The sequence below is a fragment of the Salvia hispanica genome, chromosome 3, assembly GCF_023119035.1.
Source record: "Salvia hispanica cultivar TCC Black 2014 chromosome 3, UniMelb_Shisp_WGS_1.0, whole genome shotgun sequence".
NCBI classification, from domain to species: domain Eukaryota; kingdom Viridiplantae; phylum Streptophyta; class Magnoliopsida; order Lamiales; family Lamiaceae; genus Salvia; species Salvia hispanica.
In genome coordinates, this window is record NC_062967.1 from 24,810,064 (window position 1) to 24,824,799 (window position 14,736).

The following is a 14,736-nucleotide window of genomic DNA, read 5'->3' on the forward strand; positions in this document are numbered from 1 at the left end:
ATCAAAGCAACAATAAAACAACAAGCAGAATGGTGATAGCATTCTTTTTTATCTGAAGAAATTTCCTCTCAAGATCTTAATTTACCTATGAATGTGGAGAAAAGTGATCACTTGATCTTTATCTCTATTCAATGCTATCCAATGATGTTGTGCCATTTAACACAATCACACAGTGGTGCTTGTATATATATTTTTTAAGTATGAACTAGTATTTATTTATAGTATATTACAGTGGTACGTGTTATATTGTTAATCCACCCTTAAATTGTTAATTACAATTAAATAATACTTTATCCGTCCCAGAAGAATATGCATTCTTTCCTTTTTAGTTCGTCCCATAAGAATATGAACTTTCTAATTTTGAAAATTATTTTTTCTCTAATGTGGTGAGACCCATTCTCCATTAACAATACTTTATTACTTTTTCTGTACCTTTCTCTTAGTCTACCAATTTTGCATTAATACTCGTGTGGAACCCAAAGTGCATATTCTTTTGGACGGAGGGAGTAGACATTTGATCTTTAAATCAAGGGTTATGATCATTCAATTCCGAGAATCAGTACAATGAAAAAGAATGTCAATTAGAGTATTTATGTCAATTAACAATAAATTAGTTATAACTTATTTTTAAAAAATATCTCACAATTTTAAATGCATATAACTATCTCAATTTAAATTATTTTTTCACACAACAAATATCAAATTAAAGATAATTTTATAAGGATTCTAACAAGATTTTACTTGCCTATGTTTCGATGTATAAATTTGAAAAAAAAAAATTTTAATTTTCGTATTTTTCATGAAATGTCAATATAGCTATCATAATATGTCCACATAATACATATAAAATGTCAATTCGAAATTGTGTTGGCATATTCAAGACATCGTATTAATATGTTTAATACACTGTATTGACATTGTGATAAAAAACCCTAAATTTGGTAGAAATTCTTATTTTTTAATTTAAATATTAATTAAACGAATTTATACGTGACAAATTATAGACCACTAAATCTCTAAAGATCATAGATCTCTAATTAGTTGTATTAGCATTTAGGAAGAGTTAGCAATTTATCACATCTTATATTATAATAATACCAAAATTAGTATTCCCTCCGTCCTATTATGGTTTTCCGAGATTTTATGCAATGTTGTTTTATGAGTTAATTAAGAGTAAGTAAAGTAAAAGAATGGAAAAAATAGAGATGATTCATTTTTAATGGGACAATCCAAAGAGAAAAATATTTCATTTTTAATGAGACAAAGGAATTACTAGTATTTTCTGTATTCTTAAAATAGACAAAATTTGTTACTCCTTCCGTCCCTTAAAAATAAAGATATTTAGGATGAAATAAGTTTTAAGTATATAATTGATAAAATATGATAGAAATATAAAAAAAGAATTATTAAAATATATTAGCACGAAATGGGACACACCTCATTTAAAAGAAGTAAGTTATCAGAATAATTGAAGTAAATATTTTTATAGAACTAATTGAAAAATCTATATTTTTGTAGGACGAAAGGATTAAAATTGAGACAAAAATATTTCTTTCTCAAATATGGTTGTAAAACTCGGTGTTCGCTATTATATACTCCCTCCGTTCGCGAATAAGAGTCCCGTTTTTTCATTTTAGTCCGCCCGCGAATAAGAGTCCCGGTTCACTTTTACTATAAATGGTAATAGGGTCCCACCTTCCACTAACTCATTCAACTCACATTTCATTTAAAACTAATATATACAAGTGGGACCCCTATTCCACTAACTTTTTTCCACTCACTTTTCTTAACACTTCTTAAAACCCGTGCCGCCCATGAATGGAACTCCTAGTGACGCGGAGAGGATCACCTCATTCAAATGATACACCATTTCATCCTACACTAATAAAATAATGACATGTGAATATTCTATAAATTAACAAAATAAAAGACTAAAAGTTTAATTACGATGATACATATCCTCATACACATTTAATGCCATGTAATCCCCCACACAGCTGCCAAAAAAACTGCGATAAATTAATATCAAGGTTTCACCATGCTAAACGTTTAACAAGTCTTACACTAAATAAAAGTTTCACCATGAAATTAACAACTCCTACACTAAATAAAGGTTTCACCATTCTAAAAACCACAAAATGTCAAAAGCTCTCCAGTCTCCATTATAAATTGGATGAACGAAACATTCAATTTATCAAGAATTTTCTTTTAATTAAATTTTAACTTCTAGATAAAAAAACTCTCATACTTATCATATTCTCATCCAATGTCATTTATTTTTAGTACTGCCTCATAAAAAGTTAAAACCAATTACATAAAATATTTTGATAGATATTTCGATCCTTTATTATATTTTTTATGCATTTAACTTAGAGAATTAGAAGGAAGAAGAAACACGTAATACCAATTAAGTTTAAAATAAGTCACGAAATTAAGTAATAGTACATAGTTGTAAACGTAAATTAATCGGAGCTAACCTTCCTTGCAGACGAAAAACAAAGTTTAACAAAAAAGAAAAAAAAAGGGGATTTACGTTTATGATTTTTAATGAGAATTAAATAAATGAAACCTCTAGGGTTTAAATTTTAGGTTTTAGTGTGTTATTTCCTTTTTTAAAGAATATATATATGGCATTAAACTATTGATGTATGAGGATATGTATCATCATAATTAAACTTTTAGTCTTTTATATTGTTAATTTAAAGAATATCCACGTGTTATTATTTTATTAGTGTAGGATGAAATGGTATATCATTTGAATGAGGTGATCCTCTCCGATTATAAATATCAATTAATTTTCAGGGGTATATAAGGAACTTCATTCAGCGTCATACTTCGTTGACTTCAACCAATCTGCAGTCCCCAACTGGTTAGGAAAATATTTTGCCCCTTTCCCCAATATAAAACCCTCACTTCGTCTTCAATCCGAATCAATTTTATAGATCCAGGCGAAGAAGTAAAGAAATCGAATTCTATCTGGAAATGGATGCTCTGGATTCAGTTTTCGATCCATTGAGAGATTTCGCCAAGGACAGCGTTCGTCTCGTCAAGCGATGCCACAAGCCTGATCGCAAAGGTAATATTCCTCTTACTTTGATTTTAGCTTCTTATTTTAGGCGAGAGATTTGACCTGATCTTTTGAAATTTGATTATCCTGTAGAATTCACCAAGGTAGCCACTCGGACAGCTATAGGGTTCGTCGTGATGGGATTCGTTGGTTTCTTCGTCAAGTTAATTTTCATTCCAATCAACAATATTATTGTTGGTGCTGCTTGAATTTTGTTCCTAGGTACAGTCCCTTTCTCTAATTGCGCCTTTGTACTCGTTTAATGTAAATGCACGGCTTCAACCTTAGTTGTGGCCTCGCTTTTTGATTTTAGCCGTTTCTCTTTCTGTTACTGTCGATTGTGTTATATCATGAACTAGCTAGTGGTGGAGTGATTATTCGGAATAAGTGAAAAATCAATACGTTGTACATTAATTTTTATATGGAATGAGATCTATGAATCAATAAAGCCCCATCCTTTTAGATTATTATGTGCTGAACTTTGTCTAGTTCTAGTGCTTGCTATGAAACAGAGAAAATAGTATGAGAGCTACAGAGCTTGAAGGCTTACAATTGTTTGAAGTGTCAGAAATTCTAGGAACTGTCAACGTAGATCGAAAGAGAAATTTTATAATTCATAGATCAAGAGAAATTCCATGTGTTGTTTAGCACTGGTATATGTTGGACCTGTTTTTACACCTTGACTTGGGGAAGCTATCTCATTCTTAACATGTTGGAAAATGCCCCTTTTGGCTTTTTAGATAGATTTTTCCTAGTAAACAATGTGAAAAATGAGAGTTGAGGCTGTAGTGTTTAAGAGGGAATTCAAAGACTTTACCTTATCATATTTATGAATTGCTATTAGTTTTCTTACATGATGTATAGACTAATTGGAGCGGGGTGAAGTATATTTCTTGCTTGATTTGAATGGTGCAAGATTAGATACTAAGATTTTGTTAGTATATTCACAATATCTATAAGCCATGGAGGAAGCTTCAAATGTCAAAGCCGTTGAAGAATAAATAGTATATTGAAGCAAATCCTCATATGTTTTTTTTGTTTACTCTAAAGCTGCTTCGAACCTTGGATATCAGTAATATGAAAGAAAATTAATTAAAGAACAGCTAGTTGAGCAGCGAGGAAAAACATTGTTAGTTGGAAAATTGATGATTTTCACAATCATCTTTTCTCAGAATACAAAGAACTGATACTTGGATTATATTCAATGCTGTTAAAAGCACTTTAATGAGATTAAATCATAATGTGGTAGGGTTTTACATCAACAGTTGCCTCGCAAGTTATATTGATTTGTTACTTCTCACAAGTTATATTGATTTGTTACTTTGTTGGTCATCACTCACTAAACATGCTCACTTGCAACAATTAGAGTGATTTGCACATGCTAGCTCTGCAGGTATGATATTATTAGGTTGTGTATAAAGATTAGTCCCACTAATAGAAACAATTCTTTGAAGTGCAGGCTTCCACAGCTAGAATGAGAACCCTGGTCAACAATCAGATAGCGGTGAAGATCGGTTGCTCGGAACATTATTTGATCAGTTTTGTCATATTGTACAACTTCTTCTTAATCTTATGCACGATATTGTAAACACTTGCAATACATTCTACTTCTACATTCTGTTTGCCTTGTTGAGTTTAATTTTAGTTTTTTGTTTGAGGTATTTAAATAATTTTAATTATTTTATACAACTATATTATTATTATTATTTAGAAAATTAATAATTGAATATGTATTGTTGATATTTATGTCTGTGATGTTGATATAAAAAAACACCGACAATATCATATGATAACATAATGGCGATAATTACCCTTTTGTTGATATTTTGTCTACTACTTTATTGAGATTTGTGAGCTTTAATCTCGTCCATCATTTTAAAATCCAAGGTGGAGATTTAGTCTTGATTTTGGATTAGGTCTTATAAGCATTAGAATAAGACCCAATTTATAGAATATTCATATCTTAAAAGTATAATGAACATATCACACTACTTAAAAATTTTATTAGTTAGTATTTATTAAGATTAGTATTACACCGTGCTATCAGAGACTCAGTATATGCGAGATAATGATATTTTAAAATATTAATTTACGATCATAAATGAATTTAATAAAAATTAGAATCGATATTATATTAAAATTGTAAATAAAAAATATACAGTGTAATAACAATGAAAAAAATAAGCAACAAAACTTTAGTTAATATGAGAATTAAAAGTATATACAATAATGCATTTGAAACATTGAAACATAATCAATTTGAAACAATTTACTCCATAATATAATAGAAAACACATTCCAACCGACGGGATTTGTGTCCAAGTTTATTGAATTACATGGTTTCAATATCTTCATCTGAATTATGATCGAATATTACTCCTAATAACATAATAATCACTCAAAAAAAGTGTATAAAATAAATGAATATAAATGACTACTCCTCCTCATCCAGGAAGATAACCCCTTTCTTGGGCGGCACGAGATTTTCATGTTATATTTTGTTTGATAAGAGGAGAGAGTAAAGTAAGAGAAGGCAATAAAGTAGAGATAAATGTGTTTCCATTTTAAGTAATGATAAATCTTAGTTGGGATAAGCAAAAGGAAAGTGGGTCATTTTCAATGGGACGGAGGAGTATTATTATTAGTAAAGAGTTAAAACAATGCTTTTATAAAAAAATTCAGTGATCGAGAAGATAATAAGGAAGCGAGTTATAAGCTAAAAAAAGAATTACTAATTCTAATATTCTTTGAAGGTGTGGAATGGTTTCATGGCATCAAGCTTTCCTCCTATGGTAAGAGTCAAAATGGTATGCTTGAGTTCTATAAGGTAAGTAGATATGCGTGGATATCTAGCTTTAAAATGACATATTTATATGCTAAAATATTATGCACGTAACCCTTGTAAAACCTCTCACTCACTTCACTTAATATAGGCCCCATTTTGTATTAATCGTGTGATTACCATTTTTAATTTAATATAATTAATCTTGTAAATTTCTCAAATTTAAATAACATAGTAAAACCTCTCACTCACTCCACTTAATCACAAGTTTTTAATCAAATCACATAGTAAAACCTCCCAATCACACTTAATCAAACGTTTAAATGGCATTGAATTATACATTTTTAATTTAATATAATTTTTTAAATTAAATGGCAATCTTGTAAATTTCTCCAAAACTCCACTTTTATATATTGTATAGATTTTTTAGTATTTTAAAATATTTTATTTTTAATCCATGATATTTAGAACATTTTTATTATTATGATTATTGTTGAGTGGCATACGGATTTTAAAGTGTTGTTAGGTAAAATAAAATAAAGAAGAAAAATGTAATTGAATATTTTAATGAGAAGAGAGGAGAGAAGATGTTATTTCCAAAATTGAAAAGTGGTTATCTTAATTGGACAGACAGAAAAGGAAAGGTGGCCATGTTAAATGGGACGGAGGGAGTACTTCATATCATATACTCCCTTCATCTACAATAGGAGTCACATTTGATGTGACCTGAGTTTTAAGAAATGTAAAGAATAATGAATTGAAAAAAGTTAATAGAATATGATGTCTAATTTTTTATATTGGTTTTATAATAAAATATGAGTGAAGTGAGTTAGTGGAATGTGAGACCTACTTACCATTTATGGTAAAAGTGAAATGTGACTTTTATTGTGGGAATGACCGAAATGATAAAATGTGACTCTTATTATGGGATGAAGGGAGTACTATTTCTCCGTCCCATTAAATATCAACATTTGCTTTTCGGCACGTGATTTTATGTATTGTTGTTTTGTGAGTTAATGATGAGAGAGTAAAGTAAGAAAGAAGATAAAGTAGAGAGAATACTGTTTCCATATTTAGAAACGTTTCATTTTTAATGGGACAAACTAAAACGGAAAACATTTCATTTCTTATGGATGGAGGAGTATATTATTGTTACTCATTACTCCCTCCGTCCCATTTTAATAGTCCCGGTTTACCATTTTTTGGATGTCCCACTTTAGGATTTCCGATTGAAATATTCCATAAACAGTAATAAGCCTCATTCTACTAACTTTTTCATTAACATTTTATTATAAAGATTAAAGTCCACTTTTGGTCCTCTACATTTGCCCTAAAAAATTTTGGTACTTACATTAAGTTTTTGACCTTTTGGTCCCAAACATATTTTTTTGGACCAAAAAGCCCTTCAGTTAAAATAAACGGTCAAAGTGTTTGACCAACTTAATAACTTAATTACTCCACTCAAGTCTCACAAAAAATGTCACACTTGTGAGGCGACACGAATTTTAAGAGGTTTTGTTTTGTGTTTTAAATGGAGATAGAAAATATAATTTTTATATTCATGTGAGAGAGAACTTTTTTTAAAAGGAAATGTGACATCTTTTATGAGACAAAAGAAAAGAAAAGTGTGACATCTTTTGTGGGATGGAGGGAGTATAATTTATTTAATCTAATTAACTTACTTAATTATCATTAAAAATTAAAAGATAAAAAAAATATTACTATTATTTTAAGAAACAATTAACATACGGGATCCTCTCCATTCATATTTCATACACCCACTTTCCCCAATTTTAACTTAGTAAATTGAAATTTCACCCCAAATCAAAAAGTCGTAGATCGTCTTCTCACGCGTCGGGAACATGGAGGGCTGGTTTAAGCATGGCGGTGGCGGCGAACGTGACCTCCGTATAGCATATGATAGACAAAAGACGGAAGATGGAAGCGTTGAACCTCATCCTCTGCCACGAAATCCTTCTCCTCCTCTGCCAAGATATCGGCCTCCCTCGCAAATCTTCCATGACCCGAACACGATTAGTTCAATTTATTAGGGTTCATCAATATTGGAATTTGATTTGTTATACTCTGTCAATATACTATTAGGGGAGTGATCAATTGCTAAATAATTAACAATCACAAGTTAAGACTAAATCTTAGCTATTAGATTAGGAGATCTTGTTAGAGTTTGTATACTAGAAATCACTTTTGGAGTGATTGAATCTTTGTAAAACTCTTATTTTATTTTCAAGGAATAAAGCAGTTATTTTTGTCATAATGTTGTTATGTTTTAAATTTAATGAATGTTAATTGCATGTTTAAATGTATAAGTTAACTTAACAAAGTCTAAGTCTTTGTTTTAGTAGACCGGTTGTGGGGCGTCCACTTTAAGGTAACACGGTGGTCCTAAACAAAGAAAAAGAGGAATTTCACAACCTAGAGGAATTAGACTGTCCATCGTGAAGGTTACAATGTCGGTCCGCATATTTCTAAGCCTTGCGAAATAAGATGACATTGGTGTGGTATAGCATGAACGGATCTAGATAAGACTTGTCCTTAGGCTATCTGACGAAAGGCGAGGTCTTGATAAATATTTGTTTCTTAATCAATGTAGGTTAGCATTGAGCATACGGTATTGATTATGCATTACTTTGACTTATCAAATGGTGCGGGTTTTCGCAACCCAATAATCCGATATATTGGGTAGTGGTGATTAATATCATCGGTCTTAGGATTCGCTATTATATTGAATCGTGCGTGAGTGAGTCTCGTTTGATAATGTCCTCAAGAGTACGCGAAACAAGGTTTTATTATTGAACCTAGCTAGTTGGAGTTTGATTACTCCATGAATAATAAATAAGCGTTTCATGCTAAGTCCACTCTTGGATTTAATAAGAAGTTAATTAATTAAGTCCATAGCGAGACATTAATTAATTAATGGATATTTTCATCTTAAGCGGGAAATGAAAGTTAAACGAAACCCGGATTACTTATAATTTTGGATTTGGATGGGGAGAGTTCACTATTACTTACGTAGTGGCTGCTCGTAATATTCCAATTAAAGCTTATATTAAATTGTGGGTTCAATTTAATTAGTAAAAAGTAAATTGGATGAGCAGTATCCAAAACCTTCCATAGATCCTATGCGGGTCCAAAAGAACTTAATATAAATAGGATAATAAAGGAGACAGAAAACACACAATTTTGAATTTTAGGCGCAATATTGTCCCCTCATCCTAGAGAGAGCTCGAAATTTTCTCCTATTCGAAAAAGGATTTCTTTGTCTTCTTTATTTAAGTCTAGTATATGCAGATGCAGTTGGGAACCGAGAGAAGATCTGTGGTCTAGTATTCAAAGCGTCACGTGGAGAAGCTGTAGTCATCTTCAATTCTTTGGAGAATTAATTAGGTATTATTTCTCTTTGCGTAGAAAAGCTTTTTAGGTTTCAATATTCTTAAAGCATGATTAATTCAAGTTATGAGCATGATACATGTAGAATTACACGAATAGATTTTGTCTAAATAATCTACTAAATAGATCTGATTATTATGTGATTTATTTGTGCGATTAATAATTGTTAAATTATGTTAATCGTACTCATTGCCAGTTCCTTGAGATCTAGTGGTTGAAATAATGCATGGATTATATTTTTAATTAAGAAAATTAATAAATAAAATTAGATATTAATGTCAATATCCTCTTATCAAAATCATCTTAAAGTTTTAAATTCACGTAATTCTCTCGATTTAAATTTTTTTCGCAAAAAAATATATCAAATTAAAGATAATTTTGTAAGGATTCCAACGGATCTCAATGCATATGTTCCGGCGACGTTCGGATGATGAAATTTGATATTTTTTATTTTAGTTTTCGTAAATGTTGATAACCAGATTTTTATCAACAAATATATAAAAAATCTCAATAAAACCATGTATAAATCTCAATAAATATGTGTTGATATTTTCTTGTACTTTGTGTTGATATTCTTATGTCTATTGTTGATATTTGTTATACACTATGTTGATATAATAATACATTCAGAAAATTATCATATGATAACATAATGAGATATTACCTTTTGTTGATATTTTGTCTACTATTTATTGAGGTTCGTAAGATTTAATCTATCCACTCATTTTAAAATCTAAGAGTAGAGATTTGGTCTTGATTTTGGATTAGTGCTATAAGCATTAGAATATGAACCCTACTAATTAGATGAGCAACGTAAATTTCCTTTAATTTGATCAATTTTTATTTGAAGTAAAAAAATATTTTATAAAATTTAATATTAAATTAATTAAGTTAATTAGGTTAATTAGATTATAATTAAGTTATTAAGTTGGCCAAACACTTTAGTTTTTTTTAAACCCAAAAAGGTCACAAATTTAAAGTAAGGGATCAAAAAGAATTTTAGGATAAATGTAGGGCCCAAAAGGGGACTTTATATTAAAAAAATAAATAAAAAAGGGGGTTTAAATTCCATTTTTTTTTAAAATTTCCCTTTATATTTTTTAAAAAAACCCTGCCAACTCAAATGAGCTTTAAAGGGGGCCCGGAGGAAGTATTTTTTATACTCACTAAAAATGTTTCCTCCCTAAATAGAACCCTTTTGGATGCCGGGTTTTAAAAATGAAAAAAAAGTATTAATAAGTTAGTGGAATATGGTTCGTTATATATTATTAGTTAAAACCCAAATTGAGTTGAATAAGTTAGTAGAATATGGGGTCTACTTCCCATTTATAAAAAAATGAAATATGACTCTTTTGTTTATGACACGAGTTTTAAGAAATGTAAAGAAAATTGAGTTGAATAAGTTAGAGGGAATATGAGTCTCGATAAAAGGGAATATTAGTTATAAAGAAGTAAATTAAAAGTTTAATATGACATTTTTCCCATTTATGAAAAGTAAATATGACTCTTTTGTGGGCATTGAAATAGCAAAGTAAGACTTTCGTGTCCCCGTATGGAGTAAAACTTAAGATAAATTTATGTCAACAAACCATATTAATTAATCTTTTTAAAAATATTTATTCAATGGTACGAGATAAAAAAATTTAAAAAAACACATAATACATGAATAAATTTGAATATAGAGGTTTTAAAACCCTTTTTGAAGCCACTTCCCAATTTTTTTTGGGTAATGGTGAAATCCAATAGTTTTGCCTTTTTTTTTTAAATTTTTATCAATGCTTATAATTTCCTCCAATATAGTATTTCTGAAAACAGTCTTAAAATTTTATATTAGTAAGTATGAAAATAAATAAGACATGAAACTTGAGTGGGTAACAAGGGGTTTCATTTGGTTGCGAATGTGAAAGTATATCTAGGTTAGTGTTACATCCGTGCGATGCATGATCCAATTGATTTTTTTTTTGCACTAATTTGAATCTAAATTCAAATTTATTAAATGAGGAACAATATCGTTATATCGAAATTCATATATAACCATTTATTATACCCCTGAAACCATATAATAAAAATAAGTTTAAAAAAAAAAATTACCCAAAACATCGTTAATAAAAAAAATTTTGATTCATATAAAAAGATCAACCACAAACACATGTTAATCACAAATTTTAAAGTTTAATGAAAAAATGGATAAATTGATGCTATTTATGTTCCATGATTAATGTGTGCAAATCCAAGTTAGAATATATCTTAATTAAAATTATACTATTTAATAACTTTTACGTTTAATAAAATATAAATAAGGTTATATTCCGAATTTTTTAATTTTCAAAACAAATTTGATAAAAAATAGTGATTTCAAATTTTCAATATATGCTAAATTAGTATTTTTTACAAAAACCAATAGTTTATTTTTTTCATGTTTAAATTTTTATTTATAATTTGTTTTACAAATATATTAAAGGTATATCTTTTGTTCGTGGGTACTATATTTCCTTTCTCTTTGCTTTTAATAGATCTTAATTTATAATTATATTAATTAAAAGAACATATAATTAGAGTTTGAAAAATTGAAATATCAACAAAATTATGCGTTGACATTTTAATGTCATCGTTCGACATTTTAATACATTCGTTGATGAGTTAGCAGAAATTAGCAATTTAAAAAGTTAGAAATATAACACACCCCCTCAGATATAGTACATAATTATATACATAGACATTAATCTTATTTTATAAAATATCAATATAATTGAAAGAATAAATAATTAGTGCGTGTTGTGTTCATGTATACATTCATAACATTTGTAATTGTGCAATAGGAACATAAATAAAAATAAAAATTGTAATAAAATATAATAAATTTGCACAAAAAATCACATTACAATCGACATTCATCATCCTCAATATTTATTTATATACCCCACCATACCCGTCAATATGCAACAATTACCAACCAATTCCGACGCTGCGAGCCCGTGACACAAAAATAAAATAGCCGAAGCTAATTCCCAAACACACTGACAACGCCAATATTCCCAAAACACACGGACAACGCCAATATTCCTACCAAAAGTCCATGCTCAACATCTGACAAATTGGAAAAACAAAGTCAAGATCATTATCAAAAAATAAAGAACAAACCAAAATCACAAAACAATTTGTGAAAAGCGAATTAAGTGTGCAAAATAAACATTATTAACACACAAACAAAAAGGAATCATAAAACAGAAAACTGACTTCATGTTATAATAAAAAAGATAAGGAAGTGGAAGAATACTTGAAAGTGAGCCAAATTCCGCAGAAAGTTCAAGGAAGAATGTGATGAAAAAATGTAGGAAAGTGTGGATTATAATTATAAATTTATAACATAACAAATGCCATGTATTTATAGTAAAAAAAATTATGAAAGTCTCCAAAACTTTTCACTTTTCCCATTTATAACTCTTTTAACTTCCCTAATATAAAAAATTGTAAATATCAAACCCTACAAAAATGTTACTACTATTAATATTGGTCCAATTAATTATACGGCATAAGTTATAAATTTATGAGTTAATAACGGTTTAAATCTCTCTATTACATAACAACATTTGATAGAATTTCATGATTGTGCATTAAATTTTAGAATTATGAGTATACATTAAATGTAAAATGGCATTTCCTAATTTTTGACTTCCTAACGTTTGGTTGTTTTAGTTCTGTCAAAACTAATTATCTAAATTAGTTGCTTAGCAATTTGCCTATTTTTTATGTAATAACAATTATATGGAGTATCTATTACAGAGGTAAATTGTAAGTATACATCTAGTTCGAAATTATGAAGTTCATGGCAGTTACTATAGTTATATCCTTGAGCTCTTATGTAAATATTCATGGCAGCCAATTAAAACTTTCGGCCGTTTCATCAATTTTCATGAGCAGTGACATTTATTCCCAAAATTTATCATGAAACATTATAATTGACGCCATTAATAGCAAATTTTTAATAGAAATACGTTTCATCAATTTTAATGAAGAAAGACTTTTCAAAATTTATAAATATTCTCATGCCCAAAACTTGTAAGTATTCAAAAATAAGAACAAAACTCAGCCTTTTACTTAGGTACGAGATAGAATTTGAATTTAATACCATATTTATGAAATAAAGTACGAAATCTTAAAGGAAGTAGATTTTTCCCAATATATTTCTTACTATTACTCGTATTTGTTTTCTTATGATATATTTTCTTTAAATATATGCTCTTTACTTGTCTATATATAGAGTTGTTCTACTTTTTTTATTGTAATTTACATTAAAAATTTATATACTATTGAAATTTCTTGTGTTTATACATATTGTAGGTAAACATTTCTTGTGTTTATCTTAATTTTATGTAGTTATGTTCATTATTCTTGTGTTTGATATATATGTGGTCACGATAAATTTGTGTTTTTTGTATGTATGGTTACCCGTTGATTAAGGTACCGTTCGGTTGCTATGACTCATAATAAATATGATTATTCATATATGATTAAATTAAGATTATTTTAGTTGTAGAAAATGGCTATGACTCATTATAATATGAGTAAATTATGAGATTCAATCTCATGCCAAACATAATAATATTCCTATGTGTTTAATCTTGAGATATATTCTTTCAAACTCAATAGGTTCTTAGGAATTACGGACCAAAATTTTTGTATTAGCCGGTTGAAAATCTTCTTAACCACCGGCGGATCTTGGGAGAAGAGGGCGGTCGCCCCCTGGCCTTGAGAGCCTAAATTTTCCATTGAATCAGGCCGAAAATAAGAATATCCGCCCTCCGTGAAGTGTAAAAATATATTTGTTTCAGTAAATATCATATAAATCCAATAGCCCAATGGTTGGTTTTTTAAGTAAGAGGGAAGGGTTCAACCTCAAGAGCATTTTTTTCCTTTCTTTACTTTTTTATTTTTCAATTCATATGTTTTCTTGTTATCAATTTTATGAAATCTAAACTTTTACTAATATGTAGTATATGGAGTATTATTTATTATATTTATTTTTTAGTATTTTGATATTGTGTTTATTTTTTCTACTAAAATATTTATAATTTGTGATCCATATTGCATCTTGTTCTTTATATAATAAAATAAATATTTTAAATATTTATAATATCTAAATTTTTACTATTCTACTTCTATCACTTTTTTATATAATATTTACAATAATTTTAGATGTATGTATGTAATACTTACAATAATTTTATATTTTTAGATGAATAATACTTATATTCAAGTTAATGCACATTTATATTTTATTAACGAAGCTAGTGCTATTTATTATTAATATAATATTATTTATTTTATTATTTTACTAAATTATATTAATTTTTTAAATATTAAATCCGCCCCTCCATTTTCGGGTCGGATCCCCACCTGTCTAACCGCGTTAAAAAGAAGTAGCTCCACACGCCCCCACCCCATGCTTATGTATCCATATATGTTAGTATTATACTCT

At 28.7% G+C, this 14,736-nt stretch overlaps 1 protein-coding gene across 1 annotated transcript; it reads left to right on the plus strand.

The window, feature by feature from the left end:
- Positions 1-2,878: 2,878 nt before the first annotated feature.
- LOC125211418 (protein transport protein Sec61 subunit gamma-1) lies at positions 2,879-4,682 on the plus strand. Its single transcript, XM_048111193.1, has 3 exons — positions 2,879-3,076; positions 3,161-3,289; positions 4,527-4,682. The coding sequence occupies exons 1-2, from the start codon at positions 2,983-2,985 to the stop codon at positions 3,274-3,276; spliced, it is 210 nt and encodes a 69-aa protein (XP_047967150.1). The 5' UTR covers positions 2,879-2,982; the 3' UTR covers positions 3,277-3,289; positions 4,527-4,682.
- Positions 4,683-14,736: the final 10,054 nt, after the last annotated feature.

Excerpts from the sequence above, each read along its gene's own strand:
- LOC125211418 (XM_048111193.1), top strand. The coding sequence starts at position 2,983 with ATGGATGCTCTGGATTCAGTTTTCGATCCATTGAGAGATTTCGCCAAG. Across the intron at positions 3,077-3,160 it reads CCACAAGCCTGATCGCAAAG|AATTCACCAAGGTAGCCACT; the intron begins GTAATATTCCTC and ends ATTATCCTGTAG.